Source organism: Diabrotica virgifera, chromosome 3 (genome assembly GCF_917563875.1).
Source record: "Diabrotica virgifera virgifera chromosome 3, PGI_DIABVI_V3a".
NCBI lineage: Eukaryota > Metazoa > Arthropoda > Insecta > Coleoptera > Chrysomelidae > Diabrotica > Diabrotica virgifera.
In genome coordinates this window covers 261409988-261434724 of record NC_065445.1, presented here as the reverse complement: position 1 = coordinate 261434724, position 24737 = coordinate 261409988, and the positions used below count along the sequence as shown (strand labels likewise).

At 34.6% G+C, this 24737-nt stretch overlaps 1 protein-coding gene across 1 annotated transcript; it reads right to left on the bottom strand.

Annotated features, from left to right (window-relative positions):
• Nucleotides 1-1478: 1478 nt before the first annotated feature.
• LOC114326833 (cilia- and flagella-associated protein 45-like) lies at nt 1479-23205 on the bottom strand. The gene is made up of 10 exons (XM_028275288.2): nt 23068-23205; nt 21491-21686; nt 17778-17924; nt 12592-12744; nt 12323-12444; nt 10134-10383; nt 7703-7876; nt 7260-7412; nt 6973-7205; nt 1479-1673 (listed from the first exon to the last, which is right to left on the bottom strand). Exons 1-10 carry the CDS (start codon nt 23115-23117, stop codon nt 1607-1609), a joined length of 1545 nt encoding a protein of 514 aa, XP_028131089.1. The 5' UTR covers nt 23118-23205; the 3' UTR covers nt 1479-1606.
• Nucleotides 23206-24737: the final 1532 nt, after the last annotated feature.

The window sequence follows — 24737 nt, the reverse complement described above, 5'->3', positions numbered from 1 at the left end:
ATTGGAGTTTAAACAAAAATTGATTTTTTGCAATTTGGTATTTTTCACCTTTTACTTCAAAATATCTCCGAAAATACTGAAGATACGAAAAAAATTAAAAATTACTAAACTGTAGCTTTTTTAATGACTAAAATTAACCTTTGCATAGATTTTCATTACAGTAAGCAGTTAGCCAGTTATAGCTGTTTAAACCTCTATTTACCAGCAAACACCCCCTTATTCGAGGCTTTTAAACCCGCCCCAATTAAAAACTAAGAGACCTTACGGAATTTAATATACACAGTCTTATAGCTCTTTAAAAATCCTACAAAATCATTTCTGAAGAAACTTTTTGTCGCCAAAAATGTATAGAATATTTTTCGAGGTATTCTCAAAAAACCCTCTAAAAAAGTCGATTTTTTCGTCGAAAAACTGTTATTTTCAAGCGCGAATAACTCGAAAAATATTAGTTTTACGAAGAAAATGTAAAAAACATTTTTTTCTTAGAATCACATTTTCCATCGAATTACATGGTTAAAATGTAATAAAAAAATTCCCACTCCCGAGATGGGGTGGCAACCTCCCCCGAGATTTAAGCGTATGATAGCGGCATGATATATAAAATGATTCTTGGATCATTCCCTACTTTCTGTGAAAATTTCAAGTAAATCCATTCTGGACGAAAAAATTGCGAGCCAAAATGCTTCATTTCCTCAATCGACTATTGGGGCCGACCGACCGGCTCTGTCCCGTCATATAGCTGACCGACTATAATAACTTTTATTTATATTTAATTTAGAATGTGTGTACTGATTTTCAGCCTTAGTAAATGGAAATAATTACCTTCGTAGGAAAGCAACTTTGATACCCTCTCAGTAACCCGTGTTCTACGTTTCGCTTGACCGACCGCAGTATGTTTCTCTACACACTCACAGTAATCAACTGTGAAAATCTAGCTTTAGTAAATTCAAATAGATTTTTCAGCCCTGCCTCTCCGTCTAATACCAAAAGCAAAAAAATGAGGAATTTGAAGATGACAACAATGTAAAGAGCTTATCAGAAATATTAAAAAATATATGGCACAGATGCAAGATCATAACGACATTCAAAACAACCAATAATCTGAGATACATATACTCTGCCGAAAAACAAAACAAACAGCACACAAGAGAAATCCAAGAACTGCATCTATAAAATACCTTGTGAATACCTACAAAAAAAAATTTATGAAGATAGGTCTTCCTCGTTTTGGGGGTTGAAAATGATTGTATCTATAAAATATGTCCTGAAAATAAAATTGATGGGTCTGACCGTTTTTTTTGAGCTTTTTTTTTTCATCGATAAGAACAAAATCTGTATGGAGAGGTTTTGGTGTCCCATTCTGTATGGTTGAAATCAGCAACTTATTTGAACAACATTAAAACTAAAACGTCGACTATAGTTCTAAAACGTCACTATAAATAGAGTAAGACACTTAAATCACACACTAAAAAATACACTTTTCTTTAACAAGTAAATTTATGTATTTTTCGAATACCCTAAATAAATATATAATAAATTTTTCCCCGAAATATTAAGAGAAGCCAATAAACGACCCCATTAAAAAATATATTATATAAAAATATATCTAGTTCTTAATAAATCTCATTTGTCTTTCTATATCTCTGATGTAATTTTCCGGAATGTTTATGCCCCTGAAATAAAAAAAAAACAATAAACATTAAAAATTTATAAACATTTTCAACTTCGTTGCAACACAAAAATGCAGCAACATTATATTCTAGTTCAATCAGAGAGTGCAGCAAGCGTCTATATCGGTTTCGGGACTTTTTTACCCCTCGTCAGTAGACACATAATATGCTCTTCTCTCTGACTGAACCAGGATACTCCGACACGTGCAGTCTCGAATTGTAACGAACGAAATGGTTGGGATGCCGTATCGACATCTGCTAAGAAAAAGGCTAAGTTTTCAATCTACTAACACGTAAAATAACACCAAAATATTATTCTACATCCCTTCTTTTTCAAGTGCCGTCTCCTAATCGGAGGTTGGATATCATCATCACTATCTTTACTCTATCCACCGCTGCTCTAAAGAGTTCTATAGAACTGCATCTAAACCAGTCCCTTAAATTCTTTAACCATGACACTCTCCTTCTTCCTATACTCTTTTCGCGTCTTATCTTTCCCTGTATTATCAGTCTTAGCATTTCATATCGCGGTCCCCTCATTACGTGTCGCAGATATTGTAACTTTCTTATTTTTATTGTGTTTATTATTTCACATTCTTTACACATTTCTCGCAATACTTCCGTGTTCGTTTTCTTCTGTGTCCATGCTATTCTAAGCATCCTTCTGTAACACCACATTTCAAATGACTGTAGCTTATTTATGTCTTCTTGCTTTAATGTCCAGCTTTCAAGTCCATATTGCAGTATCGAGAACACGTAGCATCTCAAAGCTCTTACTCTCAGTTCTAAGCTAAGGTCTTTTTTGCAGAGAACTGTTTTCATTTTTACAAACGCATTTCTTGCTATTTCTATCCTGGTCCTTATTTCTGTTGTTTGATCATTTTTCTCTGAAATCCAGGTTCCTAGGTATTTGTATTTATCGGTACATTTCCCAAATGTATGCTTGTTTGTATGTTTGTTTTCTTAGTTATTATTATGTACTTGGTCTTTTTATATTCTTTTTAGTCCATACTCTTCACAGAAATTGTTTGTTTTGTTTAGTAGTAGTTGGAGCTGTTCAGAAGAGTTCAGCTTATGTTGTTAATAGATCTTCCGTAATTATTATTCCTTCACTTTAAGATAGCAATGCTTCTTCAAAAAGGCTTCACTATATGCATTAAAGAGTAATGGAGACACAATACATCCCTGCCGAACTTCTCTCCTGATTTCAATTTCTGGACTGGGTTCGTTATCTATTTCAATTTGTGTCCTTTGATTCCAGTAAAGGTTTGTTATTATTCGTAAGTCCCTTTTGTCTATGTTTTTTGTCTTTAGAATTTGGACTAATTTTTCATGTCTTACTTTGTCAAAAGCTTTCTCAAAATCAACGTAACAAACATGCACATCCACATTCATGTCCATGCATCTTTGAGCTAACACATTAAAAGCAAATAACGCATCTCTGGTTCCTAGTCCGTTTCTGAACCCAAACTGACTATCATCTATTCCTTCTTCTAGTTTTTTATTTATACGACCATGTACTTATTATTTTCAAGAATAATTTGAGAATGTGACTTATTAATGATTGTTCTGTATTCACTGCAATCTTTAGCGTTGGTATTTTTAGGGATAGCACAAAAGGTTGAGAGTAACCATTGTTTTGGTATGTTTCCTGTTTTGTACACTGTGTTAAACAAGTCTACGATAATGTCTAAGGTTTCATCATTTATGCATTTTAAGCTTTCTACTGGAATTTGGTCTGGACCTACTGCTTTACCATTTTTACTGTTTTTTAATGTCGATTTAATTTCTTCTTTTAATATCTTTAAAACCATATCATCTTCTACTTCGACTTCCATCTGCTCTGTTCTATTGTCTTTGAACAATTCATTTATGTATTCTGTCCATCCCTTTAATTTTTCGTTAGTACTCAACACAAGTTTCCCATCTGTATCTTTTAGTATTCCCGGTTTTCTTTTTCTGTTGTTCTGAGTTAATTCCTTATTTTTTTGTGTGTGTGTTAAAATTATCATGTCTTTTCTGCTGTTTTTCTATTTCTGCGCATTGTTCTTTTAACCATTGTTCTTTAGCCTGCTTAATTTTGGATTTTATTTGTTTATCCACATTTTTGTACATCTGATTATCTTTGTTTTTATGCTGACGTCTTTCTTCCATTAAATCTAAGATTTCCTCCGTCATCCATTGTTTCTTTTTGTATCTGGTTGGTTTGAGAATTTCTTTTTGACATTTATCTATTTCTGTCTTTATTAATAACCATTTTGTCTCTGTTTCAGTATTTTGCTGGATTTGCTCATTAACATTCATTAAACGGTTATTAATTTCATCTGTCAGGCGTTGTTTTACGAGTGGGTTTCTTAGTTTACTTGTATCGATTTTTACATCGGTTGTTCTGAGTTTTATTATTTTCATTTTGAGCCTAATTTTGGTCACTACTGGGTTGTAATCTGGGCTTATGTCGGCACCTGGATAGGTTTTTGAAGATATAATTGCGTTCTTGTATCTTTGTCTAATTAATACATAATCTATTTGGTTTCTTACAATTCTCCCTTCTTGATCTGCTGGTGACTTCCAGGTATATAGTCTTCTCTTTGGCATTTTAAACAATGTATTAGTTATGACAAAATTATTGTTTTGGCAAAATTCGATAAGCCTGTCACCTCTTTCGTTTCTGTTGCCCAGACCATATCATCCTGTACATTCTTCTACATGTTGGTCTCCAACCTTTGGACGTCTACTTCCCATCACATGAAAAATGGGAATCTTCTCTGGTAACAACCTCTTAGGCTTCTAAAAAAATACAAGCCATACGCTCAGCGTGGTAAAATTGGTTTTTCGGGTTTTAACGAAAATGTTTATACATTTTTAATGTTTAATTTATTTACTCTATTTGGAGTACGTAGGAAACCTTCTCGTTGGAGCTTTTACCACGCTGAGCAGATGAGATGTGAATTATATATTGTAAAATTCCCTCATCTTCATATAGTCTTGGCATCAGTATGGCTTGTATTTTTTAGAAGCCTCGGAGGTTGTTACCAGAGAAGGTTTCCACTGTTTTCAATCTGATGGGATGTAGAATAATATTTTGGTGTTGTTTTAAGTGTTATAAGATTGAAAACTTAGTCTTTTTTTAACAATAATTTACCCAGGTTATTGAAAATGCAATACCTAATGTAGATGATAGTACAATTTTATTATACATAATATGATTCTAGATTTATCTAAGTCTGAACATTGTAAGATGTAAGATCAGATAAGTAGAGGAGTGAGACAAGGTTGTGTATTTTCACCATTACTATTTAATATATACTCCGAAGAGTTATTTACACAAGAACTTGAAAACTGTACAGAAGGAATCAAGATAAATTAATGGTGAAAATATAAATAACATGCGTTATGCCAACGATACAGTTATTACCTCTGAAAGTAAGAAAGACATGCAAACGCTACTAAACACAATGTGTGATACTGGAGAACAGTTTGGTTTAACAATAAACATAAGGAAAACAAAAACCATTGTTAATAATAAGAGGGGTAAAGTCATAACAAGGATCGAGATAAAAAATGAAGATATTGATCCAGGGAGGGGGCCATGCCATGGCCCCCTCCGAGAATTTAAGAAAATATAAATTTAAATATTTGCAGTTCAAATGTTTTTAGTTTTAAACACATATATATGTAGAAAACAGGGTATAAATATATTTTCTGGACTGGAATTGAACAAAAGGAGTAACGGAAGCTTCAAGAATGACATATGATATTTTGTAAATCAAAATGTTGATAATTCTACAAATTTCCAATTGTTAGAACGACCTTGCCAGGCATCAAAATCGTATCAATTTCCATATTTTGTACACACAAAGAATCAAAAAGAAATGGAGATATACTTGGGTCACCAGCACTTACAACAAAGGTGTTGGTTGGTACTTAAGCACAGTCAAAAGGGATTGTTTTACAAGTATGTATTGCGTTTTATTTTTCTAATGAAAAATATGGTCGCAATAAAGGGATAACAGCCCCAAGGCCTTGTCACGAAACCTTTAACATCTTGCGCCAAATTCATGGACAAAGATGGAGCAATAACAACCCATGAAAAAACATCATACCACAAGGAGGAGTTCAGGTTAGACTGGATTTTAACAGGACAGTAATTAACCAGATAGACTCGGTGGTCTAAACAGATACAAGAAAACAGAGCAATACTACGACCAACAGTAGAGTCTATAGTGTTCTTAGGTCGACAAATTATTCCTCAAGAGGCCATCGTGATGATGACCTCCCGCTTCTGGATTAAGATGCTGGACCTAGCAATAAGAGGAATTGTTAAGGTTTAAAATTACGTCAGGAGATAAGACTCTTAAACAACACCTATCCACAGCATCTTCCCAAGCAACATACATTAGTAGCACTAGTCAAAATAATTATAATAATAGTCAAAACATTATTGATAACATGTTGTGGTAAAGTAATAATTGAACAAATAAAGAATCAGCTTCAAAGTGCAAATTATTACTCTGTCATATTTGACGAAATGACCAACATATCCCACGTGGAAAAACTTTCTCAAATTTGAAATACATACACAATTAAATACAACGTTCGTGCAGACTTTGTCAAGTTCATTGACGCTTATGAGAACATAAAAATGGAAGAACAAGGCCTGACAGAAGAAGCTTTGGGAAAAATGGTATTAAACTTGTTCAAAGAACTACACTTCTATCCGAAGAAATGTGTAGGAATCGGTGCTGACTTTAATAATACTTTAATAACTATAAGTTTTGAGTGTCTTTATGGTACTCAAAAGTGTGTGAAAAGTACCTTAAAATTCACCATTGTAACCCTAATTTTTAAAAATTATCACCAGACCCCGGTAACCCTCCCCAAAAACGTTCATGGCCCCTCCCGAAAATCGGTCCTGGATCCGCCCTGGTCTAGATTACTGGATACTATTGTTATTATATTATATTACTGGATATTATTCCGAAATCAGAGATTCGATCAAGAATAGGGCATAGAAAAAAGAGCACCCTTTATCTCTTGTCCGACAAATTTACAGCCGCGTTTCGTTAGTTCGACAACGTAAATATGTTAATGACGCGGGACGCGGAAACATCTCCAACCTGCACTCTAAAATTTTTCAGAAAGTGGTAGACCCGCTCAAACGAAGCAGTTAAGACCATTTCTAAGACTTTTGTAATCATCTTCCAAAAAGGACGATATATTGTGGACTATAAGTACCAGCTATTGCAGCTAATTATGGTAAAATCAAAAGCAAAATGGGTCCTGGTAGACCTTAGAATATTACCTTAGATTCTGAATTTTTTGGTCTAGATATTCCTTTATTTGTCTGTCCTTTACAATATACTCTTGCCTTTGAGCTTTACCATCTTCAAACTTTTCTTGTTGATATTGAATTCTTTCCTTTTCTTTATTGTTGATCTGTCTCAATAAATATTTTCTGTGTTTTTCAGTGTCTTCTTTTCGTTTACGTTGCTTCTCTACGTCTTGTTCGTGCAACAGTTTTTGTCTTGTCACTACCTAAAACAAGAAAAATCAAAAAAGCGACTAAACATAAAAATATACTAAACAGACCTTCATAAATGCCTCCTCGTCTCTAGCTAGTGCAACAGCTTGAGCCTTTCTGATATCTTCAATTTGCTTTGCTCTTGATTGCTTTAAGTCATCGATGGTTTTTTGCTTTATCATAGCTTCCATTTTTTCTTTTTCTCGCCATTCTTTTTCTTTCTGTTACAAACAAAATTTAAGATTGACAAATTAATCACTAACAGCAGATGAAAACTGTTGAATTCCTGCTAAACTAATTATTTTACATCAAAAAGCATGATAAACTATGTACCTGCTTAGGGAAAACAAATGTTATCATTGTTTTACGAATTAACCACATTCCAAAATTTTGCAAAAATATAATAAATTTGCCAGAGTATTATTGTAAAAGTTAAACCACATGTAGTGCAGAATCGTAAATGTATTATAAAAACGCGATACCTATATAAAAATCTTTTTCTAATACTTACTTCTTCTTGGGCCCTGAGAGCATTTAATTCATCCATTAAAGCCTTAATATCTTGACTTTTAGCTTGATTTTCCGCCATTCTTGCTATTTCTCTTTCTTTGGTTGCTTTATCAAGAGCCTTTTTCTTCTCAATGGCTTCTTCTCGTTGCTGTTTTCTCCTCATAAAATCAACTATCTATAAATTTATAAAAAAATTTAAATCATCTAAATCTACTTAAATCATCCAAATCTATAAAAATTAAATGGTACATGTACGCAATATTTAGAGAAAGTGGTGTAAGAAATCGGATTTCGTGGCTGAAAAATCTACGTACGTGGTTCAACACAACCACCACAAATCTTTTCAGAGCAGCAGTGTGCAAAGTACAGATTGCCATGATGGTCGCCAACATCCGAAACGGATAGGCACTACAAGAAGAAGAAGAAGGTGTAAGAAAATTAGAGAGAATCTACGATAACAAAAGTCGTGCATTTGCCTCTGCTGATGATGCAATCCTAATATGTAATACGAACAAACAGAGTTTATGAGATAGCTAAGCGGCTATTCTGGTTGTAAAAAACCCGCTCATCAAATCAACACTGGTGAATAACTTCAAAGATCTTCTCAAGAACTTGGCCAAAGACAATAGTTTGTCTGTAATATGGCTGTTAACTACTTAAACTGATGGTCAACGAATCAATAGAAATAATCACAAAGATATTTAACAACATATACAACTCTGGAGAAATACCAACAGAATGGCTGGAGTCTGAGTTTATTGCACTTCCAAAAAAACCAGGAGCCAAAAAATGCGAAGAATACCGTACGATAAGCCTGATTAGTCATCTCGTAAAATTGTTCCCAAAGGTAATCCATACGAGAATTTACAAGCTATGTGAAAGTCAAATTTCGCCCAACCAGTTCGGGTTCATAAATGCTGTTGGTACGAGAGAGGCTTTGTTTTCAATACAAGTCTTATTCCATAGATGCAGAGACGTCAATTGCGACGTATACGCATGTCTGGTTGATTACGAGAAGGCGTTTTATCGAGTACAACACGCCAAGATGATGCAAATACTAAAAGAAGCAGGAATTAACAACCAACATCTAAAAATACTTAGAAACCTTTACTGGAATCAGACTGCAAACCTCAGAGTTGACGGTGAACACACCGAATATGTGAAAATCATGCGTGGAGTGAGGCAGGGCTTGTCCCCCCTAATTTTTTAATCTTTACTCTGAGCGAATATTTATCGAAGCTTTCCACGAAACTGAAAAGGGTATTCTACTAAACGGGTACAGGCTAAATAACATCAGGTATGCAGATGACACCTTAGTATTTTCAGACAACCTAGAAGACCTACAAGTGCTCATGAACAAAATCGCGTATTATAGTCAACAGTATGGACTCAATATAAACGTAAAGAAAACAAAGCTTATGATCGTCAGTAAGAAAAAGATAACAGAAGGTCAACTCTATATCAACCAAACCCCTGTGGAAAGAGTAAGGCACTACAACTACCTCGGCACCAGAATAAATGAAGAATGGACCAACAACCAAGAGATAAGAGCGCGCATCGGAAAAGCTAGATCAATCTTCAACCGTATGGGCGCCTTTTTCAAGAGCCACAACCTTTCTCTTGGTATAAAAGTAAGAATGTTGAGATGTAACGTCTTCTCTGTCCTTTTTTATGGTGTTGAATCATGGACCTTGAACTAGGATATGTGCCGAAAGTTGGAAGCATTTGAAATGTGGCTATATCGGAGAATCCTTAAAATCCCATGGACTGATCGGGTCACAAATGAGGAGGTCCTTAGAAGGATGGGGAAAAACCGAGAAGTACTGGCCACCATCAAATCTCGAAAGTTGGAATACTTTGGACACATTATGCGAAATGAATCCAGATATGCCCTCCTACAAGCCATCCTGCAAGAAAAAATATTTGGAAAGCGAGGTCCAGGAAGAAGAAGAACATCCTGGTTAAAGAACCAACAGAACCTGGTTCAACACAACATCTGTGCAGCTTTTCCGAGTTGCTGCAGATAAGGTGAAGATTGCCATGATGATCGCCAACATTCGTCACGGATAGGTACATCAAGAAGAGAATATGGATGTACGGTAATGAAGGGGTGTAGGGGTGTGATCGAGCAGTATTTTTGGCAAGAAACAACTCGAGAGAAACCTTTATTGTAGGCCCAGAACCATTCTGTAGCATTACTAAAGATGCTACAAAAAACGAAATGCAAATACAAAAGGCAAGAATTTACTTGTCAACTGAGGATTGAACCAGAAAAAGTCCTAAAACCACCAATAATGAAACTGTTGGCATTTATTAAGGCCACAAGGACTTATTAGAGTTTAATGGAAAAAACAGAGTATGGCGACGAGTACCTACGTTAGAAGTTAGAAGAAGAGACACTAATTTATTAAAATACCTATGAACATACATACTCTCATATCGGATATTTTATCTTCCTCTTCCCGAAGAGCTTTATAATATTCAGATTCTTCGTTCGCCCGTTTAAAATCTTCCCGAATTTGAAGCTGAATCTCGTGCTTCTCTATCATCTTTTTTTCTTCATCCTTTTGCCAAGCTATCAGCGCTTTATTAATCATACGACTTTCTTCTTCGATTTTTTCAGCTTGTATCAGTTGATTCATTTCATTTTCTTTTACCTGCTCTTCGACTTCATGTATGTACCTATAATAATAAAAATATTGTGTATATGTACCGTGCGAGTCATAAGTTCATAAAGAATGGGTAAAATTTTAATTTCAGATATCTTCAGAAGCCACAATATTTCGCATATCTGCTAAAATCTGCTGAATTGCTGAAAGAGTGACAGAAATTAAAAAATATCAAAGAAAAGAACTTTGGTTTGATAAAAAATGTAAACAAACAATAGACAAAGGAAATAAACTATACATGCAGTATGCTCAAGAACGAACAAGAGAAAACGGAGCAAAAAATTTAAGAATGATGAAAAAGGCAGACAAAATATACAGGAGGAAGAAGAGGAGAAACGAAAACGACCAAATACTGAAAATGAAGAAAGATTTCAATCAGGATCATACTGGAGGAGCATATAAATTTCTGAAACAACTTAGTAAAGGAAACAAATAGTAAAGGACAAATTATCAGTGATGATAACAGTGATAACATTATCAGTGATGAGACAGGCTGGAAAAACTATTTCGAGGGCCTGCTAACAAAGCAAATAAAAACAAATACAAATAATTGTGACGGATATTCTTGAGTTGGGGTTGATTTCATGTAATCGAATGAACTATCTTTCAGTAAAGTCGTCCCAGGAACGCAACTCATAAATATTGGCAATATCATTTTAAAGTCTTCTACTTTAAAATGTATAGTATATGTCTGAATTGCCGATATAAATGAGTAAGATTAAATAAATTATTAGACGAATTTTTTACTACGCAACAACATTTTTGTTTAATTCATTAACATTTTTTGTATTTTGACAACGGCATCCGATTTGGACGTCGAAACGTTATAAAATCATTTTTTTAGTAAAATTGTGGCTTACTTCCCATCAAAACTAGTTAATTACAAACAAATACAGTCCATGCAATAGTGGATTTAGAGTTAAGAGAAGATCAGAACCAATGTACTGATCCAACATACTTAACCACAAAACAGGAAATAATGGATGTCATTAAAATACTGAAGAATAATAAAGTCCTAGGTATTGAGAACATGCAAGCTAAAATTCTCAAAATTTGAGGACACACTGACTCACTGAATGACAGATATATTTCATTAACTAATAACCTGATAGAACACCAAGTTCAATAAAAATAAAGGTGAAAAGTAAATATATAAAGGGTGCTAAGAAAATAGGTCGGAAATAGATAGAATAGATCATCAAAATTATAAAAGTGGTCGTCAAAAGACAGTTGAAGTAGCATTAAGGTGATACAGTAGCGATCAACAGGTAGCCAAAACGCGTTCCAAGATTGCGGCTATAATTTTGAATATTTTTTCGAGATATTTGGCACACGTATTCGTAATATAATAAAGAATGGCGGTACAGAGCCCAATTTGAAAAATATATTAATATGTGGAAATTACTCTGTAATTAAATACAATATTAAAAAAACGAGCCTGTACCGCCATTAAGAAGAACAAAAAAATACACTTTCTTCAAATAAACTTTTTTATCCGATGCCTAGATTTTGTGTCATTTTGGAACTACTAATGAAATAAAAAATTTTAGTAGTTCCAAAATGGCACAAAATCTAGGCATCGGATAAAAAAGTTTATTTGAAGAAAGTGTATTTTTTTGTTCTTTTTAATGGCGGTACAGGCTCGTTTTTTTAATATTGTATTTAATTACAGAGTAATTTTCCCATATTAATATATTTTTCAAATTGGGCTCTGTACCGCCATTCTTTATTATATTACGAATACGTGTGCCAAATATCTTGAAAAAATATTCAAAATTACAGCCGCAATCTTGGAACGCGTTTTCGCTACCTGTTGATCGCTACTGTTTCCTCTTAACAAAAGCTAAGAGAGAAGCGTATAAAAATATACATAACTAACTTGACATCATAGTATAAAAAATATATATCCAAATATGGAGAATTTGGTTCAATAGTTTATCTCATATAGGTACCTCTCTTTTCTAATCTCTGCCTCTTGTTTACGTTTTTCTTCCGCATATACAGCTCTTTGCCTGGTTTGCTCCATTATTTTTTCCAATCGCTCGTTTTCTTCTTGTAACTGTTTTTCTATTAACTAGAAAACAAAAATTAAATATTTCATTTAAGCCATACTTATGTAACTCAGGAAATTGTGATTGTGACGGTTCATTTCATAAAAACAAGAGTATTTAAAGTAAAATACTGCTGTATAAAAATAGAACTTATTGCTATATACATATACCTTTTTTTCAGCGATTTGGGCATTTCTTATAGCTCGACATTTAGTTGCTAAAATAATTTTATTAGCTTGCTTTACTTTGTCGTCTTGTTCTATCATTAACTCCTCCGACCTTTTGACCAAATATAAATTCTTTTTTGTAGCTTCTGATTCGACCTAAAAATTATTAAAATATATTGTACCTAATGTTTAACACCAACATTAGGGACAGTACCAAATTGATACTATCAATCCTAACGGTGTATGCCAGCTTGCTCTTTAATGTGATGGAGTCAATTTTGGTCTTCTGCTGGGGTGGTACCATCTTTCTTACTTACTTACTTATTCCTCTTTATTCCATGCGGATCATAAGGCGTCAACTGTCTGCCTCCATTCTGTCCTATCCTTAGCACTGATCTTTATTTCTGCCCAGGTTTTCCCAATAGCATTAATTTCTTTCTCGACACTTCTTTTCCACGTTTCTACGGGTCTACCTGATCTTCTCTTTCCATGTGGTGTGTATTCTAGAGATTCCCTCGCAATGTCTGTGGCAGGTCTCCTCTGTGTGTGCCCCATCCAACTCCATTTCATTTTACAAATTGTTTTAGATATAGGTTCCTGGTTTGTTCTTGTCCATAATTATTGGTTTGATATGCGGTTTGGCCAGAAAATGTTAAGAATCTTCCTTAAGCATTTATTTATGTACACCTGCATCTGTCCGATACATTATTTTCTAGGCACTTTCCAAGTTTCTGTTCCGTACAGCAGCACAATCTTCACGTTACTGTTGAATAATCATATTTTGGTTTTACTTGTCATCTGACGTGAAGACCACATTTTCCTTAGCATATTGAATGCGTTTTGAGCTATTCCTATTCTCCGTTTTACGTCCTCCTCCGCCCCTCCTTTGTTGTTCAAAAACTGCCAAGTAGTTAAATTTCTCTACCGTCTCTAATTCCGTACCTTCCAGTGATATTCCCATTTCTCTTGGTGTATTTATTTTCAATATCTTAGTTCTTCTGACGTTTATATTAAGTCCGACCTTCTACCCTGCCTCTGTTACTTTTTAATTTTTGCGTTGCATGTGTTACGTTGCATGTGTTACGTCGCATTACCATCTTTCAGTATCTACTTATTTCTTTGTGTGACTATTTTTATCCAATTTCCTGTATTGTCCTTACCTATATAACACGTATAAGAAATGTTTGAAAAATAATATCCTATTTAAAATGGCAGTTGCATTTTAACAAAATTGAAAGTGCATTTTTTGATAGAGATCGCGATAAAATAGAATATTTTCTAGTAACTGACCTATTTAAAACGAATGAATACTTAATATTGTTAACAAATCTCACACCTTGGCCTGGTTTGACTATTGATGTTTGTTTTAAGTTTGCAAGATAAAGTAAAAATAGTCCATTATCAAGAGCATTGTTAAGTACACAGGGGTATTCCATACAATGAAAACTAGCAAAATAAGTTTTATTCATTTTATTTTTGAGGCGTTACATCTTTAATTTTTTTGGTTTCAGTGTTTTTGTTCACAATTTCTTTTTCTTCTTCTGTCTGTTTTTCAGTGTGCCTCCATTTCATTTGTTGTTATGGTACTCACCATTCCAACTCTTCTACGTCGTACCTGCACATTTTTATAGGTAATTCTTTAGCTGTAATATGCTTTTCTCAATTTTTTTTAATGTGTTTATTCCAACTAAGGGTATAGTCTGTTCGCTAAACTCAGACACAACTGGCTGGCGATTTTAGTAGGTAATTTTTTTGTTTTTGGCCAATTTTGCTAAAATTGGCAAAATTACTAACTATTTAGTAATTATTTTTTTTGCCAATTTTACCAAACTGGTAAAATTACTTACTAAAATTACTAGCCAGTTGTGTCTGAGTTTAGCGAACCGACTATATCTATAGCTATTTAGTATTTTTGGTGGGAATGAGCCACAAGTTTACTTTAAAATTAAGTTATTTATTTATCGTATGGTATACAATAAGAACACATAATTAAAAATCAATATAAAACGTTACATGGAGTATTACGAACGAATATCTAATGTATTCATATAATGTAAAACATTTTCGGGGGCTTTCTTCAACAATGTGACGGACGGTCTGTCGTTGAGTACCACAGTCACACACAGGAGTATGGGCTTTTCCCCATCTATGAAAGCTGTCAGCACATCTACCGCTACTTGTTCTTATTCTGTTTGGCGTTGTCCATGTATTGCCGGGCAGTTCAAATCCTGGCGGTTTCTGATCGATACAGACCATTTGGTGTGCATCCTGTGGTGAGTCGCTCTCCCATTGTCTTCTCAAAGCGTTGGTGAGGTCCAAATATTCCTGATGTAAAGAGGTGGCCCCTAACAATGGAGGACATCTGGAGCGCAGTCTGTTCATTATGATATCAAGCTTATCATGGTGGATGGGTAGTTGATGGTTAGCCTCGATTTTTCGATATTCTCTGAGAAGAGAATGACTTCTTCTTAGTTTCGGCGGTGAAATGTGACTCAGAATGGGAAGCCAATAGTTCAGTGTAGGTCTAGTTGTACCTGAGATCATTCGCATTGTTTGGTAATTGGGTGTCAATAATCTTCGTGTGTTTGCTATTGAGCCATACCGGGGAAGCATATTCAGCCGCCGAGTATACAAGTCCGAGACCGGATGATCTGAGTACGGTGGCTGAGGACCGCCATGTGGTGCCACAATGCTTTTGGATTATATTTTTTCGCGTCTTCAGTTTTTCTGCCGTTCTTTGTAGGTGTTTTCTTTAAAACAAAGTTCTGTTAAGAGTTACTCCAAGATATTTTGGTGTTACGTTATGGATGAGTATTTTGTTTTCAAAGTGAACGGAGAGTTTTTTGTTGGCTTGGGCATTATTCAAATGGAAACAGCACACTTCGGTTTTCCTTGCATTGGGCCGTAGCCTCCATTTGCGAAAGTATTCACCCATAACGGCAAGGTCATCCGTCAGTATTGTTTCTGTAACATCCATGTTATTATGTCTTGCTGCAATGGCCCAATCGTCAGCGTAGCCAAATTTCTGCAAGGTTGTCCTAGGTAGGTCCGCGATGTATAAATTAAACAGTAAGGGTGCCAAAACAGATCCCTGTGGCAGTCCATTATTGAGCTTTATTTGGACACTTTTTAAGTTGCCCATTGTGACCTGAAAAGGTCTGTCGGTGAGCATGCTATCAATGAGTTTAGTTACCTTTTGACACGAGATGGCACAGATTAGTTTGTAGATTAGTCCTTGTCTCCAGACGGTATCGTATGCAGCTGATAGGTCAATGAAAGCAACGGAACTTAATTTAACGGATAAAATTAAATTTATTTGACGTTTCGATTTTCGCCTCGGGAAATCGTAATCAAAATACAAAACATTAATAAATTACATAAATTTTGTTTTTGGTGCTTGGTAAAAAATTCTTCTAATAGGTAGCTAATTTAATTTTATCTGACTCATTCATATTGACAATGTAGACATGTTATACATTTTAAAGTAGATGACTTTTAAATGATATTGCCAAAAAATTTTATGAGTGCGTTCCTGGGATGACTTTATTGGAAGATATTTCATTCGATTATATGAAATCAGCTTTTGCTTAAAAATATCCGTCAGAAAAATCATAGCGTATGATTTGTCTTTAAAAAGACAACCACATGGAATGATGACAGTAAAATTACATGGTCAATATTTGGTCTTACATTTAGCTTACTCTCAAAATTAACACCAAACTCTGATTTTGAGGTATAGGTTATTTTAAAATATAAATGATGTATCCCCGATATGTTATTGACTTAGCATGTCGGGATAGTACCATGAGGTTTTTTCCTGGTTTTTTTCGTTGTGATATAAGTACTATGGGATAACTAACACGAGAATTTTACTGTCATCATTGCTTGTAGTTGCCTTTTTAAACACAAATCACATGCTATGATTTTTCTGACGGATATTCTTAATTTTAAGTTGATTTCATGTAATGGAATGAAATATCTCCCAATAAAGTCGTCCCAGGAACGCAACTCGTAAATATTGGCAATATCATTTTAAAATCATCTAACTGTAAAATGTATAATAGTATGGGAGCGAAGTATGCTAAATGTGCAGGCACTCGAGCGCTTTGGGGACCTATTGGGTTGTGAAGAGTAGGTCCTAAAATAAAAAAAAGTTAAGTAAAATTTTCCATTTTTAATTTAATTTTCCATTTCCAACAATCGTTTTTTTATATTATAGCGCCATCTATCCATAATTCGAAAAAATATTTCGAATAAAAGTTGCTTATTTTTACGTAAAGAATCCAAATCTGGAATAAAAATTTGGGGCTCCTATTTAAGATTTTATAGTAACCCCCACCACACCTCCGTGGGGGTCGTGTTTGGTACCATTCGATAGATTTTTCAAAAATATTGATTAAGTGTATTTTGCAGTTTTTCGATTTAATGTTTGTTTTGCGAAATATCGCGGGATTTGTATTTAAAATTTTAAATTTACCCCCCACCCCCCTCGGTGGGGGGTCATGTTTGGTATCATTCGATAGATTTTTGAAAAATATTGAACACGTATTTTTGTTCATTTCGCGAATTATTCGCTTTTTTGTGAAACTTTTTAACTCGCCCATTTCCTTACGCCCCGCTCAAATCGTCAGATTTTTAAAATATACACTGTTATGCATGTCCTTAACTTACCTTATCTTAATCTGACAATTTCGAGTATTTTTAAGGATAGATTTTTTATTCGGGCCCCCCTTAACGAACGCCCCTGTGTTAAGAGCCTATATATGGTAGAGGTACATCTGCAGGGCACCAGGTTTCTCTCCATATGATAATTTGACGCGCTCGAGTAACTGCAAAAATTCCCGCTTGGGCTCCCCTACCATAATATATGTCTGAATTGTCAATATGAATGGGTCAGATAAAGGTAAATTATTACAAGGATTTTTTACCAAGCAACAAAATCAAGATTTGTTTAATTTATTTATGTTTCATATTTTGATAACGATTTCTGAAGTAGAAATCTAAACGTCAAATTACTTAATTTTCAACTAAAATTGTGGCTTCTTCCCAACTAAAATAGTATCTGATAAATTACATAAGATGCCACCAAGAAAATAGCTTCAAAACAATATTAAATATATAAAAATAATATATAAAAATATAAAAAATGTATAAAAAAATAGTCAAATTACCATAAAATTCGAACTTACCGCTTCAAGTTTAGTCCCAGGCAAAGCTTTTTGGGTCTTCTGCGTTTTCATTAGCCAGTCTTTTCTAGCTAAGCTTTCTTGCTGAATCTGGTTTCTTTGCTTTTCTGCATCTTGAATCATTTGCATTTTTTCATTAAGTGTCATGACCTAAGCAAAATAAATCAAATAACAAAAAAACTGTGTAAAAAATCTAAAACTGGCTTGGTCACTTATAAAGAATGCCAGATAATCGGGCTGTAAAAGTAATCCAGAAAACGAAGTCAAAGGGAAATAGAACAAGAGGTAGGCCCAGTAGAAAATGGACAGACGACGTAGAGAGAAATTTTAAAACCATGAACATCAGGCAGTGGCGAAGGAAAGTATCCGACAGAGCAGAATGGAAGGACATTGTTAAGCAGGCCAAGACTCACAAAGGATTGTAGCGCCATTAGAAGAAGAAGAACAACAAAAAACTATATTTTCTTATAACGCCTGTTCTTTTTATAGGAAGTATGAAATACATGTATCTTTACCTGAAGTCAACAACATCAGTTTGAGACAACATTTTTATCGAATAAATAATTAATTACAAAAAAGTAAATCCTCAAAAGTAGACCACTACACCGCCTCGTGGGTACAAGTTTGAAAAGAGAAAATAATTTATGGTGAAAGAATCTAAGACTGACAGAATAGTATGACATCAAACCATCATCATTATCATGTGGTGCTACAGCTCTACTTGAGCCTCGACCTTCCCCAGTCGTTTTTGTCTATCCCCAACCGTTGCTAATTTGCTGCTCCGATCTTCCTCGCCTCCTGGTCCACACGGTCCCTCCATCTCAGTCTTGGTCTACCTCTACTCTTATTTCCTACTGGTACCGCTAATACAGTATCGAACTGGTACCACTAATATTGATACTAAACCCCTCTGTGGCGCAGTGGTAAGAGCGCCTACCTTTGAAACGAAAGGTCTGGAGTTCGAATCCTACCAGGGGCAGGAATTTTTCATTTATTATAAATTAATAAATGAAAAATAGTTTCTGTCCTTGTGGGATCGGTACTCACCGGAGGGACCGCAGACGTTCGGAAACAATTAGCGTCTCTTTGCAAAGAAAATGACGTCGACTTTGCAAAGTAACAAGACACTTACTCAACACATACACTACACATTACTCCCCTGACTTAGTGATAAGTTATACAATTACGTGGCTAAAGGTTCTAGTTCTAAACCAAAGCCAGAATCAGAGAAAAAAAATATTGATACTATCGAACTACCCGCACTACTTAAGGCATTGGAAGAGTGTCGAATTAATCATAGGTACGCCAGTATTATAGAAAATATATACAGATATGCTACAACAACTATAAATCTGCACGGTCCTACCAATAAGATACATATCAGGAGAGATATTCGACAGGGAGATACTATGTCGCCTAAGTTGTTCATTTGTACTTGAACATGATTTGAAATCACTGGAATGGGAAAATAAAGGAATAAATATTGATGGTGAGATGCTTAGTCACCTATGATTCTCAGATGATATTGTTCTGATTTCAGATGACCTAAAAACTGCCAATGATATGTTGAATGAACTCAGCGATGCAACACGTAAATTAGGTCTAAATATTAATTACCAAAAGACAAAAATGATGACGAATTTAGTTCCGAGCCATCCTTTAAAGGTAGAAGACGTCGAAATTGAAGTTGTTGGCAGGGCCGTAACTACCATTGGGGCAACCGGGGCAGTGCCCGGGGCCCCCGGCCAAGGGGGCCCCCGAGTGGTTGGCCGTGCATAGATTTTAACTAGGTCAAATAAACCTACAAATACTTTCAGTCAAGTTCTACTTCAAGTTGTCCAGTTGTAATAAGTACGCGGCCTATTCATTATAACAACTTCAATGCGATTTTAACCTGTTTCACCTGCACCAATATAAAAAATTTTGTCTCAAAATCTCTCCATGAAGTCACATCATTTTCTTTGCTTTCAAACCACAAAGTCTTTTAGATGGCTTCTTATAATTTCTTTGCAATCTTCGATGTTCTGCATATGTTGTAATTTGTTTTTTAAGATATTAATGAAGGGTACCGTATGTCGTTTTCTAATATCCTCACCAAATTGGATTCTGATCTCATTAGAGCTGTATATAATTGCTTTCCGACGGTCTCCTCCTTTTTGACATTTTCCTGTCTCCTTCCCTTCAATTTTTCTTTCACTTTTTCCATATCGAATTTTAACGCATTCTCGAATTTTTCTTCCTACTTTTCAGTTTTCTGTATCTCCTCAGCAATCTGCTTTACCTCTTCCTGCATTTTCTCTAAATTAACCTTCATATCTTCATATTTTTCCAAGTCTCAATGAACAGTATCGTTCATTTGGAGGTAGGTACTGAATTCTCCATACCAGTGTGAAAGGTGTGCCTCGAAAGTCTCGGAAGACTCTCAAACCTCTCAATCCAACACTTTGCGATATTTCGAAGTGCCTTTCAAGTCTAGCTCTGACAAGTAACAAAAGAAATTAAAGAGACAAAGCAGCTGAAAAAGAAACTAAAAATTTTTTTTGTTACTGTTACTAGTTTTGCAAAATAAAATCCTGGAAATTCTCAACATAGTCTCGAAAACACTGCAATCAGAATTTTTGGACCTTTTAACAGCTTACAGTTTACTTGAAGAGAGCCTCTTAAACCTAACTGAAATGAGAGGCAATTTGAAATCTTCTTCTTCTTTGAAGAAGCTTCAAATATGTGTCACCGTAGGGGAATACCAGTAGAGTTCGCTCCAAAAAGAATGCAGAAGACGAAAAAACATTTCGATGAACTGTGCGAAGATGAAAGACCTAAAGTTCCCAAGTCATGCTTCAGAGAAACCGTGATTTACTCAATAATCGACACATTATGCCATCAGCTAGACACTCGCTTTCAAGGAACTAAAGCAGTGTTAGATACGTACCGAATTGTTCAACCTAATTTTATTTTGAATGCAAACGAACAAGACCTTCAAAACGAAGCAATCAACTTCGTAAAACGTTTTCCAGATGAGAGATTGTAAACCCCCCGAGACCCACCGTTAGGGGCCCCCCAGATCACGTTTACCCTGGGGCCCTAACATTGTACTTACGGCCCTGGTTGTTGGCAGCTACATATACCTTGGACATGTGGTAAAAATTAGCAGAGACGATAAAACTGCTGAGCTGCTAAGAAGAATAAGTCTGGGATGGGCAGCATATGGAAGACTGCGTGATATTTTTAAAGATGATATACCTATCAGCTTAAAAAGAAGAACCTTTAATCAATGTGTCCTGCCTGTTCTTACATATGGCGTAGATACACTTCTACAAGTGACGCAACGTAGAATGGAAAGATCATTGTTGGGCATAACGAATGTGGGCAGGACACGTAGCTAGAATGAAAGATGATAGGTGGACCAAAAAAATCTTGGACTGGAGACCGAGAACGAATAGACGAAACCCGGAAGACCACCCACAAGATGGACTGACGACATAAAGAGAATTTGTAGCAACTGGATTGCAGCATCGCAGGATAGATCTGAATGGAAGTTTTTCGAGGGGACCTATGTTCAGCAATGGACGACTATGGGCTGATGATGATGATGATGGGTGGGTAATTTTCATTTTAAAACAAGCAATAGAAGGAAAACTGTTCCTCTGGTAAAAGATATATACATATGTACAAATCTGTGTCTGACACCATCTATAAAAACCCTTAGACATGCTTACCTTCGCCTGTTTCTCAAGTCTCTTGAATTCATTCGTTGTTAAAATCGCTGGTGTGTCAATAGGGGCTCTATCGGGAACTATTAATTCTCTTGTCAAAAAATTATCAATTTTCTGAACAGTTACTTTTGCTTCCGTTGCTTTTGAAGGTTTGTAGTGAATGTAAACGCCATGGAGCTTGTGGTTGCATTCTTGCAAACTAGAATATGAATTTTGTAATTAATAGAATAACCTGACCAATTGAACGTAATAAAAGTCAGCACCAAGAAAGGAGCGGATTCTGATCACTACCTGGTCGAAAGTAGGTAACGGCCAGAATTTCAAACATCAAAAAGAAAGAGGTTCTAAATATGAACCATACAATGGTAGAAGGACTTAAAGATACGAACAAAAACGGAGAATATAAAGAAAATACCTATAAACATCAAACTAGAAAACTGACTAAAACATGAGAACTTAACTGAGGAGTGCTAGCCATGGAAGGTAAACAAATAAGAACAAGAAATAACAACTAGTTTGACGAAGAATGTTAGATTATAATAGAAACAAAAATAGAGCATATTTGCCGATGAAACAGGGACATAGAACCAGGCATGAAGAGGAGGATTAAAAACAACTATCTAAAGAAGAAAAGAAAATCCACCGGAGAAAAAAGAGATAAAATATGAACAAAGAACTTCAATAACTAGAAGAACTAAGTAAGCCAACAGAGACAAGGCAGTTTTACCAGAAACTAAACAAAAGCAGAAAAGAATTCAAATCGAGAACAACAATGTGTAGAGATAAGGAAGGTGGCAGAACAAAAAGAGATACTAAGAAGATAAACAGAACATTTTAAGGGGAAAGGTGCAAAATGTCGCGTGTGTTTTAAATGTATTCATTTTTTTCGAATCCCGGGAAAACTAATAAATATTTTTGAAAATTTTAAACGCAGAATAAAAGACTGTATTATTACTGAGGAGCAAAAGTCCCTGAAAATGTCTATAACGTTTATTTTAATAAGTTACAGGGGTGAAAATAAAAAAGAAAATTTAGTGGGATTTTTAATTGCAAATATTTCATTCAAAAGAAACTTTTTATTTATTCTAAAGGACTTTCGGCCCTCAGTAATAACGTAGTCTTTCATTCTGCGTTTAAATTTTTCAAAAATACTTATTAGTTTTCTCAGGATTTGAAAAAAATGAATACATTTAAAACAAGGGGCAAGAATTAATAAAAGTGTGCAAATATGTACTAGCGTTTATGCAGATGATGTTGATATAATCGCAATATCAAGAAGAGAAATAATAGAGGCAATTAATCAAATAGAACGAGCTGCACAAAATACTTTCCTTAAAATCAATCAGATGAAAACAAAATATATCTATAATACCTATATTACGCATGCAAATTAAAGCGTAGAAATAAGATAATTACAAAATCTAACAGGAGAATACAACATTTAGGGGTGAAAAACCGATATATTTATCAAAAGTTCAACGACATTTTAGTCAATTATTGGTACTATCAAGATGTACATCTATTCTATCGTTTTATGACTTCAAATTACAATTACATTAGAGTAAATTACATCTACTTACGTATGGTCTCCTTTTCGTCTGCTAGAAGAATTTTTTCCAGTCGGAGTCATTTCTGTAAGACTTGTAAAATAATATTTTTATGTATAACTAACTCTTCTTTAACCAAACTTTAAAATAAACGTCAACAAATTTCTTGTTTACTATGGAAACGGATTGCTTTGTATTACCATGACGACTTCTCGAGCGATGTACCTCCGACCAGAAAGAACTGAATATGTATTTCCATAATATTTTTGAAAAATTATCAAAATATCAACATTGAGTCAGCAAGATAGAATAGAATAGAAATATTATGCTTTATTGTCACTGAAAATTATACAAATTTTATGGCAGGGCCGTGCCGTGCTATGATGCGACGAGGCAGTCGCATCAAGCGGCATCACAAGGGGGCGGCATAATCAGTAAAAACAAAATACAAATTGAACCATAGGGCCAAGTGTCAGCCGAAAGTGTAAATATTATATATATACAACGCTTATATTTTTCTATAAGTTCTTTGTTATTCCGACATTGACGTATTCGATTTATGGATTTATGTTTTTACAGCCATGTTTTGTCTAAGCGAAAAAATGAAAAGTTGCAGACAATCTGGACCTCGATTTTTGACCCTTCGCTTCGTTATCGATCATTCGCTATCTGTACACTAAACAGATACGAAGCGAATACGTTCGATAACGAAGCGAAGGGTCAAAAATCGAGGTCCTGGCTATGACCAAATGAAAATTTGCGGAAAATCTTGATATAAGTTGATATCTTGATTTAAGTTGATTACGAAAAGTCTGGAAACAGTGGAAGATAAATTGAAAATAAATGTTTTCATCAATATTTTAGAGATCGTCTTAATGCTTTGATTGATCGATTTTCGCTTCAAGAAACTAGAAACTCATAAAAATTTAAATTTTTGATAGATTTTATTATAGTTTTAAATTGAGGGAAATAGATGATACAACACTAGAAAAATGTTGTATGAATCTTCATTCAATACTTTCAATAGAAAAAGAAAAAGAATCGGATATAGAGTCAAATGATCTTCAAGAAGAATTTCGTGATATATCCCAAATGATACCATACTCCATGAAATCTTTGGAAGTTATGAACTATGTATTTGTGCCAAAATAACGTAATTGTTTTATACCTTAAATGTAGTTGTATCACTAAGAATTTAATTAACAGTCTCGGTACGGTAGCTAGTGGGGAAAGAAGTTTTTCAAAATTAAAAATTATTAAAAACTTTTTACGAAGCTCCATAAGACAAACAAAAATAAAAAATTTAGCACTCATTTCAATAGAGTTCTCAGTAGCTGCTACTTTAGACTACGACTACACCAATCTGATTGACGAGTTTGCCAAAGTTAAACTCAGAGGGGTAAAATTGTAATTTTTGTAAATGTTGTTTTTTGTAAAAATTTTGGTTCATTTTGTGTTTCATTTAATAAAAATAAAAGTTAAGTTTCAATACTATTTAAGAGCGTAGGCAAAACATTTCGGCTCCAATGCTTTTTAAATGCATTCATTTTTTTCGAATCCTGAGAAAACCAATAAATATTTTTGAAAAATTTCAACGCAGAATTAAAGATTTCATTATTACCGAGGGCCGAAAGTCCCTTAGAATAAACAAAAAGTTTCTGTTAAATCAGACGTAATTTTCACACAATTTTCTCTTTTTTTTT

Excerpts from the sequence above, each read along its gene's own strand:
- LOC114326833 (XM_028275288.2), bottom strand. The coding sequence starts at position 23,117 with ATGACTCCGACTGGAAAAAATTCTTCTAGCAGACGAAAAGGAGACCAT. Across the intron at positions 12,745-17,777 it reads CTGGGACTAAACTTGAAGCG|GTCGAATCAGAAGCTACAAA; the intron begins GTAAGTTCGAAT and ends AATAATTTTTAG. Across the intron at positions 7,413-7,702 it reads CTCTCAGGGCCCAAGAAGAA|AAAGAAAAAGAATGGCGAGA; the intron begins GTAAGTATTAGA and ends TGTTTGTAACAG.